The 16,760-nt window shown below is 44.9% G+C and overlaps 1 protein-coding gene and 1 non-coding gene across 4 annotated transcripts in view; one reads left to right on the plus strand and one right to left on the minus strand.

Moving 5' to 3' along the window:
- LOC144158609 (uncharacterized) overlaps nucleotides 1-8,063 on the minus strand; it is a 65,568-nt gene extending 57,505 nt beyond the window's left edge. Inside the window, exons 1-2 of one of the 3 annotated variants that reach the window (XR_013320148.1) lie at nucleotides 7,729-8,063; nucleotides 3,837-3,991 (exon numbers count right to left, since the gene is read on the minus strand). Coding sequence is in view for 2 of the 3 variants with exons in the window: in XM_077689619.1 (XP_077545745.1) it covers nucleotides 3,837-3,918 (82 nt within the window). In the remaining variant the exon portion in view is untranslated. The remainder of the gene's footprint in view (nucleotides 1-3,836; nucleotides 3,992-7,728) is intronic. The other 2 variants (XM_077689619.1, XM_077689620.1) reach the window with 2 other exon arrangements.
- A 591-nt stretch (nucleotides 8,064-8,654) lies between these two features.
- Nucleotides 8,655-8,757, plus strand: LOC144160178 (U6 spliceosomal RNA). Its single transcript, XR_013320365.1, has one exon. It is a non-coding gene; the product is annotated as a U6 spliceosomal RNA (small nuclear RNA).
- The last annotated feature ends 8,003 nt before the right edge of the window (nucleotides 8,758-16,760 follow it).

The following is a 16,760-nucleotide window of genomic DNA, read 5'->3' on the forward strand; positions in this document are numbered from 1 at the left end:
TTTAATTTCAAGGGGGGGGGGGGGGGGGAAATCTCCAAAATGTGAAAGGAGAAAAATATTTAAAAAAACATGGGTAAAAACAAAAGCAATTGAATTGAATTGAATTATATTTATTAAGATGGGGGAGGCCACATGGCCATAGTTGGGGAAAGGGAAATGCAAGGAATCCAATACAGAGTTAGAAGCAAGAACTCTGAGATGTCATAGCTATACTCTATACAGAATCTTCCTTCTGCTTTCTTGATTTTTGATATTCTTCAGGGACTCTGAGCAGCATGACAAGGGCAGGCCAGTGATACTCCACACTGCCAAGAAAAATTCCCACTTATCGATGCAGAAATTCCCTATTTTTAGCACTTTTCCCCCGCAGGTTTCTCGGCAAATCCCTGTAAATTTCCTCGCATGCAGTTTCTGCAGCTGATTGATGTTTTACATGGATTTTTGTTCAGTTTAAGGCACTGGGCAGTGCCTTCTATGTTTACTTTAGGTAGCCTGGGGGTGGAGACTTTTAGTATACAGTTAAACCTCGATATAACGAAGTCGTACTTGCGGGCGAAAATTTCGTTAAATCGAGAATTTCGTAAAATCGAGGTTTCGATTTTACAGTTAATTTAACCAATTATTGAGGTTTCAAAACCTTGCCCACTGCTCAGAAACAACTGCTATGTAGTTACCTATCCACTTAAAGCAAATTTTGTACTAAAATTGGCCGCGAAAATTGTGTGAATTAAGAGCTTCAACACTTAGGCCATGGAATTCAGATAGCCGACAGTAGTTCGTGTCGTCGTAACACTGGTGCTTTTTCCGCAACGCCTCATTATATATGATAGCTGACTAGGTTTCCACTTATTCTTTTTTTCATTTCGGTCACTACTAAACGCCGCTGTTAGTCAACTGAACCAGCGTCCGCGGCCTGTGAACTTCACCCCGGCGAGGTGCTGGTTCGAAGTTACGCCTCTTTCCGTCCGTTCAGTGGTAGCTTAGGTGCGGCGTTGAGGGGTGCGGCAGGCCAACAGCGGAAGGGTGCTATAAAGCTTTCGAAAGACCTTTTCATGCACAAAGGCTCTGCAGTATGGGCACATGATGCAACCACAACACTCGAGATAAAGCCATGATTGAGAGTTGAGCGGAGTACACACAGACCGTTTCACTTTGTGGAGCAGCACTTACGTGCTCCCGCTAAAGCGGAAAGCTTACATTAAATATCGTCTGGCCAAATTCGATTAAGCAATTACTTTTATGCCCACTGAGCCCTAAAGAAACTGATTTCTCCACATCGCAGCTGTCTAATGAACACTTTTTGACCACGTTCGGAGAGCAAGTTATTGCCACCAGCACTCGATGTTCAAGCCGTAGTGAAGAAGTCCGTAAGCAGCGCTTGGCGTTTCTTGACCAGGGTGGGCTTTACGTGACGCTCGCATGCTGACAGCGCTAACAAGGCTTGCTCTTAAACATTCGCGTGCGCCTGCACGCCTCCGCAGAACGTCGATGGCATCCATCACTTCGGTGGCATTCGCTTTCACCGACACTTCCTCAGGCTCTTGTTCGGAACACTTTTCTTTCCCTTGGAGTGCTCATGCTGCTTATAAGACTCATCTAATGATGGACGAACAAAATATTAATGTGGTTAACAGTGAGCACAACCTAGAGCAGCAGCACCGTGAGCAAGGACACGTAGAAAAAAACACTTGAAGTAGGCTTCGGCAGCCTAAGCATAGAGGCCGCTGGCGTAGGCAACAATGGAGACGTCAAAATGTTGGCCACACTATTAAACCCTCCATGACCGCTAGCGGTTTTTGAGCAGCTTCTTTCATCGCTTTTAATTGTTGTCAACCGCATAATTCACCCCTTTTCTTTCATCTTAGCCTTTTAAGAGCTAATGTGAGTACTGAATGTTTTCAATGTAGGCTCTGAGAGGCAAAATAAAACGTGCCTCGACCGGTGGCGTCAATAAAAGTTTTTATCTCTCTCTTGACCGGAATACTGGAATTTCGTTCTTCCTCTCTCGACATGACTTTATTAAATCGAAAGCGCCACACGAAATTATTTCGTAAAATCGAGCCAAACATACATGGATTTAGCAAAATTTTGTTAGAAAACTTGAAAAAATTCGTTATATCGCGAATTTCGTTCGTTATATCGAGGTTCAGCTGTATTACCATGAACCAAATTTCACTACTTCTGGTACTCAGTCGTATTTGAAAAAGTGCAGTGTGTGGGGGTCACTACTTCCACACGAACCACTTTTGGTCAGCTTTCCTCGCAGCCGGTGTTGCATAGCACACCTCACTCGCGGAACAGGAACCATTGCGGGAACACGCCAGCAACCGGTGGGTTCGCTGTCACCAGGGTGGCGGCATTGCCCTTTTCCTCGCTGCCTTACCCAGGAACCAGTTCTCCCTCTGCACTAGCACCACCAATGAGTGAAGTGTGATGGGATGTGGCAAGACCGGAAGGCCTCTTGGGCTTTGGGATGGGGTAGTGCGCAACGTTTCGGCGCGCTACCCTTAATGTGTGAATGCGACACGAACAGGCACTTCCGAGCGAACAGACTGCAATCACGCCTGCATGCATGGCGCCCTGCTTCGGAGAGTGGAACGTTCTCGACCGCTAGTGCTGGTTAAAACACGGATGGTTAAAACACAGGGGGGGGGGGTCAAGTAGTGTGTGAATATGTTTAGCCCCACAAGTAATATAATACCCCTGCTGCACTTGCGTCTAAATGTCATTTCAACCAAATGTCATTTGACTCAAATGGGGTGCTTCGAATGCCATTCAGAATCCACCGTGCTACACTATAATTTCAATGGCATTTAAAAGCTTTAGCATTCGCTCGCCGTGCTGCATGGCGCTGCTGCTGTCGAGTTCTGGTTTAACACAATAATGCAACAATCAAATTTACCGGCAGTCTTTCGTATTAAAATGATATGAAATTACCAATAACGTAAACTTTGACACGGTTTTTGCTTAATTCTGAATCCCAATCGAGGTTTTTTGTGCTGTCTGGCCTCACTGGTTCGTTGCTTGCTCGCACTGGTGCTGAGAGTACGGAATTATTACATCTTGATATCACGATTTAAGTGAATGAGAAGTAAACAAAGTCCCACAATTAAGAATATTTTCCTCGTTTTAAGTACGCCAGTAATGTATTTGTTCATGCTGACTTGGAACGCTGGGTGCGAGAGTGCTAGAAATGGCATTTAAAATCCCAAATGTCTCCCTCGCTGCTCATTTGGCTCAAATGTCATTTGAGCCGAATGGCATTTCAAAACCTAGTGTAGCAGCACAATTTGGCATTTGAGTCAAATGACATTTCGTTCAAATGACATTCAGACGCTAGTGTAGCAGGGGTATAAGAATGTGCATTTTATGATTTGTACCAAACAGCATGCTTACTTCGCACGCCAAGAACCTAAGGAAACTGCCTGTACTGAAAGAGAACACGATATTTTTGGGTACTTCGGGCTTGTTATTCATAACACTTCTTCATAAACTGCCCTGACAATGTTGTGTTATGAAAAAATGATGCGAGTTCCAGTTTACGGACACTTTCCCCTTTTACTCCACAACTGTGAAGTTCCCTACCTCTGGCAGGGATTCCCTATTGGCCAAAACAACAGCCGAAAATTCCCTCAAGAAAGAAAAAATTCCCTGCCCAGAGCATCACTGAAGCAGACACCGAAGCTGCATAAGCTTGGTAAGGGGCTTACAGCAAAAACATGGTTGCCAGTAGTGATTATTTAATTCTAGATATAGTTTGTTACCCCCCCTGCCCCTCAAGGTAAAAATTTCCGGATTGTCTCCCCTTTCTTTACGTAAATGAGTGGAGGCAGTACCTATGGTAGCAGCCAAAACGGTGGCTTGAGTCTTTTGGCTGCAGGTTCCTCCTCCTTGGAAGCAGCATAGACCTGTAGCCATGGTGCGGCCCTTGATCACCACCAATCTTGGCTCACGTACCCCACTAGTCGGTGTCGGCCAAAACGATCCTTTTCTGGATGTGAGGAGTAGAAACAGCTCGGTAAATGTTTGCATTCCAAGACAGGCATCAAGCCAACTGCTTCTTTTACTCCCCACAAGAAAATGCTTATGCAGAGAATGAAAAAAAAAAAAACAGGTAGGAAACGAGTTCCAATGAAGCAATGCTGAAAACGGGGGCTGTTGGTTCATGATTTCAAGAATCATACATTATTAAACACTGTGCTCTTGTGTCCACGTCCACTTAGCTGGTCTTTTACCTGATTTATTGATTGATTGTAGGGTTTAACGCGCCGTAGTGGAGGGTTCCGGATTAACTTTGACCACCTGGGGATGTTTAACGCGCGCCAAAATCTCGTACACACGGGCGTTTTTGCTTTTCGTCTCCATCAGAAAAGCGGCCGCTGCGGCTGGGAATCGAACCCACGTCCTCATGCACAGCGGCACAATGCCTTAGCCACTGGGTCGCGGTGGCGGGTGGTTTTTACCTTTCAAAAAAATTCCAATCCCATTATTTTAAGTGGTTCAGCGAGCAAAATGCTCCATGACCCCTACTATAAAAAAACAAAACTAATGTGTGAATACGCACTTTCAAACTTTGCTTGCTACACAGCATGGCCAACACTATCAGTTGTCATTCTGCCTAACCAACACATTTGCTACAGGTAAAATTTCATGCTCTCAATTTTTTTCTTAAAGCCAACAACACAACGAGCTGCACTGTTAAGAAGCTGCTCTTAGCTACAGGCATGGAAAGTTGCACTGCACAGTGAGGACTCCTTGCAGCAAGCACAGCTTCCACGGCAGCTCGAGCACACTTCCTCAAGTGCTGAGGTTTCAGGTGCGGAGTACCTTAGGACCGCACAATGTCTGTAAGCGTCCGTGCGCATAGCATTTACAATCGCAAAAAATCACACAGGCACCGGCAGGATTTGGGCCTGTGTCTGGTAGACCAGACAGAGCTAGTGTAAGTCGTCCATCCCATTGGGCTGTGACCGTGAGTTAGTACCTGAGTGTCAAACGGCTTACCCCCTCGCCTCTAACGGTGCGGAGTACCTTAGGACCTCCCAATGTCCATCCACGTCCATCCGTACGCACACCACCATCAAGCGAAAATCGATTTGAGCCGTGAGTTGCAGTTTCATTTAGGGAATAATCAAGGTGTAACTCACAGCTCAAATCGAATGATGGTCGGGGCGCAAATGGGATGTCACTCAGGGCGCAACTTGGATGTCATTTCGAGTCCCCGTACTCCGCACCATTGCCATCATCCACGGAGTGGAGATGCTGCCATTTTTCACTATGCCCCACTCCTAGCATCAATGCCAGTGACTTACAGTCGACCTGCAGAAGCGATGCTGTACTATCAACATTCACGGCTTAACAAGTGACCTTGGCTACATAAAAGTACGTTATTGAAACCATTTCTTTAGCCAACCTGGGCCGTAAGAAATATTACTACTCACATGCTCTCCAAGCAGATTGGCTAACATTCTGTTAATGCGGAACCCCAGATACACGAGCCGAAATTCTAACACATGCTGAATTTCACTATACGTCCTTCAACCCTAAAACACAAGTTCACGGTTGCTCTGCACACAACAATGACCCCTGGCAGCAGAACTGCAGCACACGCATCATTTCATCATTTTGCAATGAATTTTGAGGAGTAAGCTCTGGTTGCCACATGCTTTTTTTTAAACTTCGCATCTGCTTGAGCCATTCAATGTCCAAGTAGCACTGAACATTTAGCCAAGGCAGTGGCTGCGCATCCACGAACAATGCATTCACCTGACAACCCTGTAATGCGACTCAATAAAACAAGGCAGAGCTCACTCTCCGGGATAGAAGAATTGACCTAGATGTGGTGGTCATCGTAATGGTGGTGCATATGGGATGGGTGACATACCCCGTACTTAGTACAGGTAGCCACCCCTCCCTCTCCCTTCTTTCACAGACAACTTGTATGCACACCATTCCCAGTTTTACCGTTGGAAGGTCAAAGACAATTGCAGCATTAATCTTGCACAGGTGGCTCCACTCCTGCCGAATGGCATTCATTTTAATTACAGGGCTTTATGGGTTCGGTGCCTTTCTTGTAAAAAGTGTTTAAATCCACTGCTGGCAGCCACTAAAGTTCAAAACGTGGTTGCTGAACTGTCTGCAGTGCAATGTGACGAGGGCATGGCAAGATCAAGAGCCATGACAAAAGTTGACGTATCTTTCTAAAACTCGTACTTCGACACAAGTGCGACAATGAAGGAATTTCTTTTCTTTTAAAGTCAAGGTTAACTTCTCTTCAAAATGAATGTTGTTAAACTGACATTATTCCTATCACTTTCTTGTTTATGCACATTATTTTCGTGTTTAATAACAGATAACCAGGGTATTACTGTCGGACTTCCTCCAATACAATTACTTCATGCAATATATGTTAAGGTGGTCACAAAAACCAAACTAAATCAATCACTAAAAACGCAGAATACAACAGCAAACATGCACACACTATGTACATATACAAGCCATTTTGAAACACTTCTATGGTTTGCCCAGGTATAAAACGATGCTGAAGCAAACTGAAAAGAGTGCAAAAGTCAAAGTTAGCAAGGCAAAACTTGGCACAGTTATAGTTTCATCTCTTATGACAAAATGGCCGCACCATGTTAGCAATTCATTACAGCACGGCTACAGTGTAACCACGGCCTTCTGTATGGCGCCAAAATGGAGTGGCAGTCGCGTCATTTGCTTTGTCACTGTCAGTGGCTTTCCCCTATGGTAATAAACTGCAGGTAGTCACCTTTATAAATGCTGAAAAAACCACGTAGAAATTCTGAGAGTTCTCTACTAATGCATGCACAACCTGTCCAACTGCTCCAAAGTCACCTTTTCTACTAAACACATGTGTATTGCTGGGAACACATTCCATCAAAATGAAGGTTTCCTAAGCCATTCTCTTTGAATTCCAACGTACCTATTCTGGAGGCGTCAATCGTTTGCACTTCCACTATTACAGCACTTTCATGTGTTACCTTGACCAATTATGAACTTATTTCGGAGACATAAAGCGTCACACTTCTTACGGTGGATTACGCGCCAAATATTGTGTACGGTTAATACGTTCAACTTAGCAAATTGGACTTCAGATAGCCTTGTTGTGGGGTTCGACGTCCCGAACACTCAGCCATTCACATCAACTACCGCGCATTGCTTCTGACCTCAGAACTCGCACAACTTCGGAAAGAGCAACTCTTACGACCCACAGGTGGTCGTCGTAGGTGAGCACACCTCGCCAGGCTTATGGATTACGCGCCAGAGATTGTGTACGGTTAATACGTTCAGCTTTAAAAAATAGACCAGATAGCCCTGGCGTGGGGTTCGACGGCCCAAACACTCAGCAATTCACACGGGTACCAACTACCGCGCACCGCTTCTGGCCTCAGAGCTCGCAACTGTGGAAGGAGCAACTTTTACGGCCCACAGGTGGTCATCGCAGGGGCGCACACTTCGCCAGGCTTGTTTATTCCTACAGGCCACTTGAGAACAAGCAATCGAACTAAACTGGATGCAATGCAAACGCATTGTTTCTTGTAAAAGACAGCAGACGAAGGCACATGGCAAACCACAGCGCAGCAAACGGACAGAGCACGGGGAATAACAGGACGAGCTACTGTCAACTCGTCAGCGTCCTTCGCCCCTGTTGCGCCGTGGACATCTATCAAATCGTAACAGTAGTACGAATACAGCTAGCGTTACCCTTTAGGAAGCAGAGGCCAAGTAAAGATGCTGTAGCGGTAGTGGCTTAAAAGATTCCAACTCGTCTCGACGCTGACCACACCGACCGACACACACGTTAGGTCACAGCATGTTTAGTAGGTCATTGAAGCAAGAACTATGGTGGCAGCAAGAACTTCGCCTGGCACAGTTTTCGCGCTCGTCTGTTCTGCTTGTTCCTGATTATGCACGAAACGATGAAAACGGCGCAGAACCAGTACCATGACACACTGCCACTGCTGTTGGTAAACAATGCCGCATCAAAACAAAACCAAATGGTAACTGCGTCAATCCGATCGCAAGAGCGAATCCAAGCCAGTGGCAACGGCTTGAAAGCTTTTCTTTCTCTTTTACTGCTCAAAAACGTTATATTATAAAAATTTGACACTGTATAAAAAGTACAGCCCCTTTCATTTCTAATTGATTTTAGCGATAAACCATGTAAAAATAAAAATGTAAACAACCATCTCACAAAGCAAGACTCCTCCTTTCTGGCACTGATGTGTCGCTTTGGTTGTTGTTTGGTACAACGTTTATAAACGTTAGTTTGGTACGTTCGGTTTGGTACTGTACTTTTAAGGAGAACCAGTAGATGCTTGCACTCTGCGGGCACGCAGGACATTTACAACACAACAGTAAACAAATGAAAATGCAAAGATCAAAACATGCTGATCCAACGTGAGATATAGATTAATTAGCAATAGTTGTGTAATGCTAGTTTTAAAGCAAAATATCAGTTTTTGAAATAAAAAGTTTATGTTCCGTGCAATCTTTAACGTATATGCTTCTATTTTGCTTTGTAAATTACGTTTGAGTTCAAAAATATTGTTTTATACGATGAGCCTCACTGGGAAAATGGCTGCCGCGCAGTGCTGGCTATAAATACAGAATCAAGCAACTCTAAGTTTGTACTTCCAAAGTACATATACTAAAATTGGAACGATACAGAGAAGATTAGCATGGCCCCTGCGCAAGGATGACACGCAAAATCGTGAAGCGTTCCACATTTTTTTTTCATGCAGACTGCATGTACCCCCAAGTTTTACCCACGTTGCAGTTGGGCAACGAAGCGGTCATGTAGGGGCAGCTGAAGATGAACAATTTTATTTTGTCCAAAAGCAGGTCGTGGGAGACCCTGGAAAAAGCCTCCAAGTTCACTAACGGCGGCTCCTAGCCCTTAAACGCTGCGAGGCTAGTATTTTAAATCTAGCCGGTCGGTTGGACGAGGGCTTCCTGAATGTCGGCATTGGAGCTGGGCAGGCATGTCTCCCACTTTTCTTGTCTGTGACGCAAGCATGGAGCATTCGAAATGCACGTACGGTAAATTCTGGAAAAAGTGCCGGCCTACGTGTACGTCCAGTTCTCTCCAGCCGGTAGACTGGTGGAATGTGTAGGATAATGGGAAAGGGAAAGCGTAGCTATTGCCAAGGCGCATTGCCAAGTAGTGATGAGTGATTTCTAATGAAATGTCAGAACGCCGAGGCTTCGGGAGTATTTTGAGGGGGAGTGGGAGGGAGAGGGAGTTGAAGCCATTTGATTACAATGGTGATTTTCGTTTCTTTTTCGGCCTCCGCAATTGGTTAGGTTTCCTCTTTTTTTTCTAGGGGAAAGTGGGGGGGTGGGGGGGGGGGCACAAAACAGCATTGGAAGTCCAATAGGACCCGCCGAAAGCACCATGGAACGAATTAGGAACTGCGTACGTACTTTGTTTCAAATGGTCCACTAGTATACTAGAGTTTTGACGAGTCCGATTTCCTTTTTTTTTTTTTTTTTTGGCTTGGAAGTTTATTCTCTGCGTGGCATAATTGGCACTTAAACTGCACGGCACGTGCAAGCACCTTCATATGCCAGTGATATATTCAGTTAACCATAAATTTCTTTAACATATAATTAAGCTTCGGCATTTCACTCAATTGCCCTCCAATGAGTTGTACTTCTGCGAATCGTCTTATAACTTCAACGAGTGGTCACTCAGCCTTCTAAAGGTTCGAAAATTTCGACCTGGCAAATCTTAATTTGCACGCAGCTTATGTGACCAATGCTCAACGCACAATGTGACGCTCTGAAACTAAAAAGAAATTGAGTAACTGAGATCCAGCCATACCGACCCAACGTTACTAGATACCGACCCTGCTTCAATTTTCAATATACAGCCAAGAAAAACAGCTTTATAGGCACACCAGGGTGTCTGCCAAGTTAAATTCCCCGAGTTTTTCAGGTTTTCCCCGAGTCCGTTAGCTCATTTCCCTGGGTGGCAGAAATTTGCTCTAGGTCAAGATGGGCTGACACCAAGTTGCCGAATGCTGTCACTCTCTAAAAAACATGTTATAAAATACGAAACGACATAATATAGTTCGAATAAAAACGAACGAGTAACTCTTATTTTTTTTAACAAGAAAACACAACGGAGTGGTGAGTAGAATCCCCAAGAAATAAAATGTAAAATAATAGTAAAACCGTACTGTCATGTTCTCAGCTCAGTACTGCATTTCAGTGCTTCGAGGAGTTCATTATGGTTTGGGTGAGGGGCACCTGCTATATCTAGGCATCAGCCAGCACTTCGTTTTTTGACGTCAAATTCTTTCAAAGCGGTGGCGGCAAGTTTCCTTGCCTCTTGATTCCCGGCTCTTTCTTTGCGAGTCCTCTCCAGCTCTTACTTCCACCTGCGTTCGCCCCACACATTTGAAGCATCCTCTTGGTCAGCTGCAAAGTGGCGAATAGCGGTGTGCAAATACCGAGTAGTAGCTCTCGAATCAAATATCGAATGCAATTATGAAACAAAGGTGAATATTGAATCGACTATCGAATATCTTTTTTACAGAACTCGAATTTCTGCAGATTTTTTAGCAAAAACCATGTTCAGGATATGTCATGACTTTCTCTTCACGACTCAAAGAACAAACTTTTAAACTCTCATTCGAAGCTGTCCAGTCGCCGAACCACTATGAGGCAGTATTACAGGAATCTGGAGCGGGCACACTACGCATTTGAAGAATGACTGAATCTAGAGTTGCTGTACTGCAATAATAGGCAACGACTAGATTGCGCATCTGGACTCCTAAGCAAGCACTTTGCAGGTATGAATAATAATGATGCGAAAACACGGCACAACCACTAAAACAGACCACGATAAGGCCCTTCTTTGGAAGCACGTGGCGAGCATGAAGTGTGAACGATACGTTCCAGGAAAAAAAAATCGTACCGAACGAGCCTGCACTATTCCGTGTAAGGGCAGCTTGCTGCGGTACCAGAGAGAGAGACAACCTTTAATAGAAAAGGATGACCACTGGTCACGATGGGGAGGGAGGGTAAGAGAAAAAAACAAATGCTGGTCGTTCTCAGTAGACTCATTAACTGGGCCATGATCAGGGAACGCCATGAGGCAGGATATGAGATGGGACGCTGTATCCGGCCAACAACAGCTAAGGGTTGTGAGTCATCACAGCCAAAAGTCACATGACCTTTTCGTCACTTCCTTTATAGTTTTAATTCATTTTTGTGGTACGGTCGCTTTGGCATTTGGTGTCTGAGTTGGCTTCTCTCAACATAGATGCTATGCGTGTGATAACGTTGTCGTGGCACGGACAGCGATTACTGCAGGTAGCTATAGCCTTGTGATGCGAACTTCCAAATACAAATGCCTCACTTTTACACCACCCAATTGGTGAACATCGTGAACATTAAAACAAATCAGCGGGAGCCTTAAGACGTGCCAAGTTTGATAGCTGTGCTCATCACGTACAGGGGGGATTGCTTCAGCAAGTGGTGAGCCAGTCTGCAGCCGCGACTGCCTTACCTTGCCTAATTACACCCAGTGACGGTACTAACAGAAAAGCCATCTACACTGACGCGGTACTTTTGTGTCCCTTTATTCCTTAGTGCAGGAACGCGCGCAGCTCCTCATCACCACGGTCTTCGTAAATCAGAGCAAAGAAGCGAAGTTCATCTTGTTGTGAGTGGCCGTAGCTGTATACTGACTTTTACGGTGAGCCTCCCCTGACCAAAACACCTTCTCCCATGGCATCATGCACCCATGATTACTGTTTCTCAGGACCACTTCATGGTGTACACAGAAGCAGCCATTCCACTGAGAGAAGGAACAGTCACCTCCGAAAGCCTTACCAATTTAGATGTTAAAAGTCACCTGTACTCATTCAATCAGCACTCCAATTGCTTTTGGAACTCCAAGATGTACGTTGCGCTGTCAGAACTGTAAATGCTCTACAACACTGGGTCACACGTGTACACTAGTTCAATCAGCACAGTGAAGCATTGGAACAGGAATATGCTTTGAGTCTGCCAGCATATTCATGCTCGCAGTTCGAGATTTCTATGCAGGGATTGCAAGGACACAGCTTGAGTGTTCCTCATCACTTTCCCAGCCACATTTTCCACCTGCCTTACCCGACTCATTGCCAAGTCATGGCCGGTTACTGCACGGACAAACTTTTAAACTCTCATTCGAAGCCGTCCAGTCGTCGAACCGCTATGACGCAGTACTTCATGCAGGAATCCAGAGTGGGCACGGTACACATTTGGAAAACGACTGACTCACTTTTTTTAGCTCAAAAATGTCTGCCCTGTAATTTGCTGATGCAACTGCTCCCTTCCTTGAAATGCTTCCGGGAGGAGGAAGTCCCTCTCCAAATGGAGTGGCCCTCGACACTTTTGCTATCTCCCACACTGGCAGATCTAGGGTGCTGCCGAAGTCTAGCCCTCATGGCTGAGAATGATGCTGATCACCGGGAACCGGCCCACTCGTCGCAGCCAACTCGTCCTAGGAAAACTGGTCATAGGGAAACTGGTCAAAGAAGGCATCTCGTTCTAGGCGATCCCGTACTAGGAAAAGTGGTAGCACTGACCTTCTCGTGCTAGGAAAAGTCGTCTCACGGTTCCATTTTTGGCCGATGTCGAGGAAATGGGGAGAGGAAGTTAGTGGCTTCTAATCTTATAATTACTCCCAGGTTGACCTCTTCAGAGTTCGGGGGGTCCCCTGCTTTTGTTAGTTTGCAGGCGGTGGTTGAAATGGTTTTTCTATTTTAAAACATGTTCCTCTGTCCCCTTCTTATTTCCCTTCTTGTTGCGAAAAAAAATTCAAATTTTTTTTACTGGGTAAGGGGTTTCTTTTCAGGTTTATTTTTTTCTTCTCCTTCCAAAAAATATTCGTCACTCTTTTTCTGTGGAGGGGGGGGGGGTCGACTTTTTCTTTCTTTTGCGTTTTCTTTTCTTTTTTTTTTTGCGTTATATTTTGAAGCTTTTTGCCTGCTTGTGTATATATCTATAAATAGGGCTGGTTGAAATAAGGTGTTGGTTGAAATTGGCTTTTTGGTTTCAGCACAGCTTCCGGTTTCTTTTTTGCTTGTCTTCTCCTTCTAAAAAATATTCGTCACACTTTTTTGTGTAAGCGTGTGTGTGTGCGGGGGGGGGGGGGGTCAACTTTTAAGTCCAGCCTTGATATTCAGGTGATATCAAGACTAACAAAATGAAAGTTACCCAGCTTGACAATCATCGTTTGTCAGCAGGCATGAAAACAAAAGATCAAAATACTAAAAAGCGTAAACACAGAACGAAATCGCAATCCCAATACAACGCCGTCACTTAATTACCAAAAATAAAAAAAAAATGTATTAGAAAAAAAAAAGAACGGGCAAACGAAATCTAATATAAAAGGCTCACGTAATTAGCTGCACAAAATAATAAGATACGCTGTCTGGCTGGCGCGTTCCTCGAAGGCGACAAAGGAAACATTAAGGGTGGTGAATTGAAGGAGGAGTGTAAGAATGTTTACGCATAAGATGAGAAATATACAAGCTTCTGTACTCTTTCATTTGAACATGATAGACGAAAAACGTAAATTGTGACGAGTTGGCCGAGTGTCCAGTTGCCCTAGGTTACGAGTTTCCCTAGTGCGAGATGGCCTATGACGACTTGCCCTATGTGACAAATTCACCTATGACGAGTTGGCTGCGACGAGTTCACTTTTGACGAGTTCTCCTAGACCCCTGATCACCCACCGTAGAACCAAGACAATTTGTGGCAACGTGCGCCATAGAGGTACTCTACTGCTTGATAACTTGTGCGACTTAGACTGCTGAATGTACTGCTTGTATGTAATCCACCCATTCCTACTATCAATACTCCTTACTCTTCCCTTCTTAGCCACTCTTCCCTTTTCTCTCCATCATTTTCTTTGCCTCCTGCCTGCGAAGAAAGTAAAAAAAGGGGCAACAGCACAGAAAAACTTGGACGCTAAACTGTGCTCAACTGAAAAAAGCAGTACGATTTTTCGATTTATTAGTCTTGGCCTTGCCGCAAGCTCCCCGAGAAGATATCTGGCTTCAGTTTCTTGCATGTATTCCTATGGTTTGGAGAGCCCTCAGACTACCCGTGGACTATCTGCGGTGAATCTGAGACTGTAGAGCCCTTCCTGTATGTTACGGAACTGAGTCAACTTGAAGCATATATGCAAAACTGCAAATATTTATTTGTCGTCAAAAGGTGATTGCAGGGTTTAACGCGCTGATGCAATGCAGGCGATGAGGCGCGCCGTAGTGCAGGGCTCCGGATTAATTTTGACCACCTGGGGATCGTTTACGTGCGCCGAAATCTCAAACACTCGGGCGTTTTTGCTTTTGCTAACAGAAAAGCGGCTGAGCCACCGTGGCGGGTCATTTATCGCAAGTGACAAAGTAGAACCATCTAATTGTTTTCCTACACCCTGGTTCCTACACCCTGGTGCGTGGAAGGGGTTGTTTACAAAATTCCACTCCGCTGCAACAGATTTTACGTAGGGCGAACCGGAAGATGTCTGAACGACAGGTTAAGGGAACATGCAAATAAGGTAAACAATGCACTTGAAAAGAAAAAGAAAGTGATCGATGGATATTTAGCGCAGCACTGCCACACGTGCGGATGTGTGCCGTTCCTTGATAGAACTGCTGTCGTAAAGAAATGCTCAGACCGTATCACACGGGGATTATTGAAGCTGAATTAATCCGCAGGCTTGGGCGAGCATGCGTTAGTTCACCGTCACTAGCCCTTACTACAAAAGAATTGGACTTTCTGCGCATGCGCCGTGTATAAAAACCCAGATAAGCGTGACTACTGTGCGTATATATAGGTGTGTCTTTTCTCTCATTAAAACTGTTGGTTCAGCGCTCGTGTGTGTCAAGTACTCTTCCCTGTGTCCGTGTGTAAACCGCGCTGTCTTCTCCTAATCATGTTAAACCAACACGCCCAGATAGCCACGTTAGTGCATTTCCTTTAAATGTCGACAAAAGACAATAGTCTTTATCGACCTTTGCCAAGTAAATGCCTCCCTTCGCTTTCCCGCTCACCTCTCATGTTGTTCCTCTAGCGTCGCGCTCGTCTCAAGGAAAAGACGCCAAAGGTTTGCTTAAATAATTTTAAATTTACCGCGTTCCACTGCTCCAGGCCCGGTGTCTCGATGCCAGCGCTGCCGTACTGCGGAGACGTGCGTGAATCGAGGCGCCGTACTTCAGCGTTTATAGATAGAACCACGTTGCCCTACTCCACGTGCGTTCTGAGCAGAACGTGGAACCTATCTAGTGGAACCTTTCGAAACTGCTGCTGGTTGATTTCTTAAAATGGCGGCAGAAGCTGTGGTGCGGGCGACAGCAGGCGATGGCGGAGTGAGTTTTTTTTTTCTGCAGTTGATGAAGTATTTAATTTCGCAAAAAACAAGAATGTATGATTTCTTTATAAAGGAACTCTTCAAATATCACTTCTGTATTAATTTCTTGTCTTATATTTGCGCAATGTTTTGTTCTTCAACAATGTTGACAAGTATGAACATTACACCGGATTAGACGGGTAGATTTAGCTGTGACTATATAAGACTATTGCGCAAGCCTTGTATATAATTTGGCCGGGTGGCTGAATCGCGTCACAGACAGACAGACAGACCAAAATTTCTGGGTTTAAGTAGCCCAAGAAAGACTATCGTATTTAAAGGAGCCATGAAGACAAAATACAAGTTGGGTTTATTAGAAAGACTGCTTAGTCCCAATAACAATGATACCAATATCACAGCAATATTCGAACAAATAACGGAGATATGAAAGAAAACGTGTGAAGCCGTGGTGACCCCCTAGCCAATTGCCCGCAACTTTTCTATGTCGTCACAGAACCTTGTTTGTGCGATTGGCGGCCGCCTGACTGACCAGTCGCGACGACACGTGACTGGACGTCTCTAATGGGGCCTCTAGTTCCATTTGACCGCTTCACTTGAATACTAACGTGCAGTTAACGCACTGAAAAGTATGTTTTATTGTTGGCCCGTATGACGTCATTCTTGCTCATAACACGTCATTGTGGCGCAAAATTTGAAAGTTCTTAAATACTTCTTGCTCTTTTTTTTTTCGTTAAAAACATCTTTTGTGGCTCTAATGGAGCTGAGTGAGATACTGAATCCCAGTTCTTTCGAATTAAACGAAGTTGTATTTTCTCTTCATGGCTCCTTTAAAAGTATCTGTGAACGTTGCGATAGGCCGCCGTCGAGGCGGTGGTACCATCTCTCAGCACAGCGGGGTACCTTTGCTTGGCGCAACGGTCATTATCGGCGGTCGTTGCAAGCCCCTAAACAGCTCCGCTGTTATAGCACTGCCTGTGGTTGGTGTGGAAAACGTCTATATGATTGCCCCCTCTGCGCATTGGGATCGCTCAGCACATTCTATGGGTTCGTTTTGCGCGTGTTGGCTCTGGCATTTGGCTAAGGCGTCTTTGGCTTTTGATTTGGCAGTTTCCTTTTCGTAGTTTCAGAGCACGCATTTTGGACTTTGATTTGATCCAGATTTCTAAGAGAAAGCTTCCGGTTTCAACCATGTTTCTCCTGAATACGGGCATTATTTTTTCGACAAAAAAGGTAGGCCAGGTTCTCGCCTACTAAGCCGTGAGCTGAATCATTTGCTGTCCTTTTCTCACCATTTCAATCAGCTTTTCGCCACCCTTACCGCTTCCGGGTACTTGACCATTCAACTGATTGTTGTTTCGTC

This window comes from Haemaphysalis longicornis, unplaced genomic scaffold (assembly GCF_048455015.1).
Source record: "Haemaphysalis longicornis isolate Haplotype H1 unplaced genomic scaffold, Haemaphysalis longicornis Haplotype H1 scaffold_10, whole genome shotgun sequence".
Lineage (NCBI taxonomy): Eukaryota > Metazoa > Arthropoda > Arachnida > Ixodida > Ixodidae > Haemaphysalis > Haemaphysalis longicornis.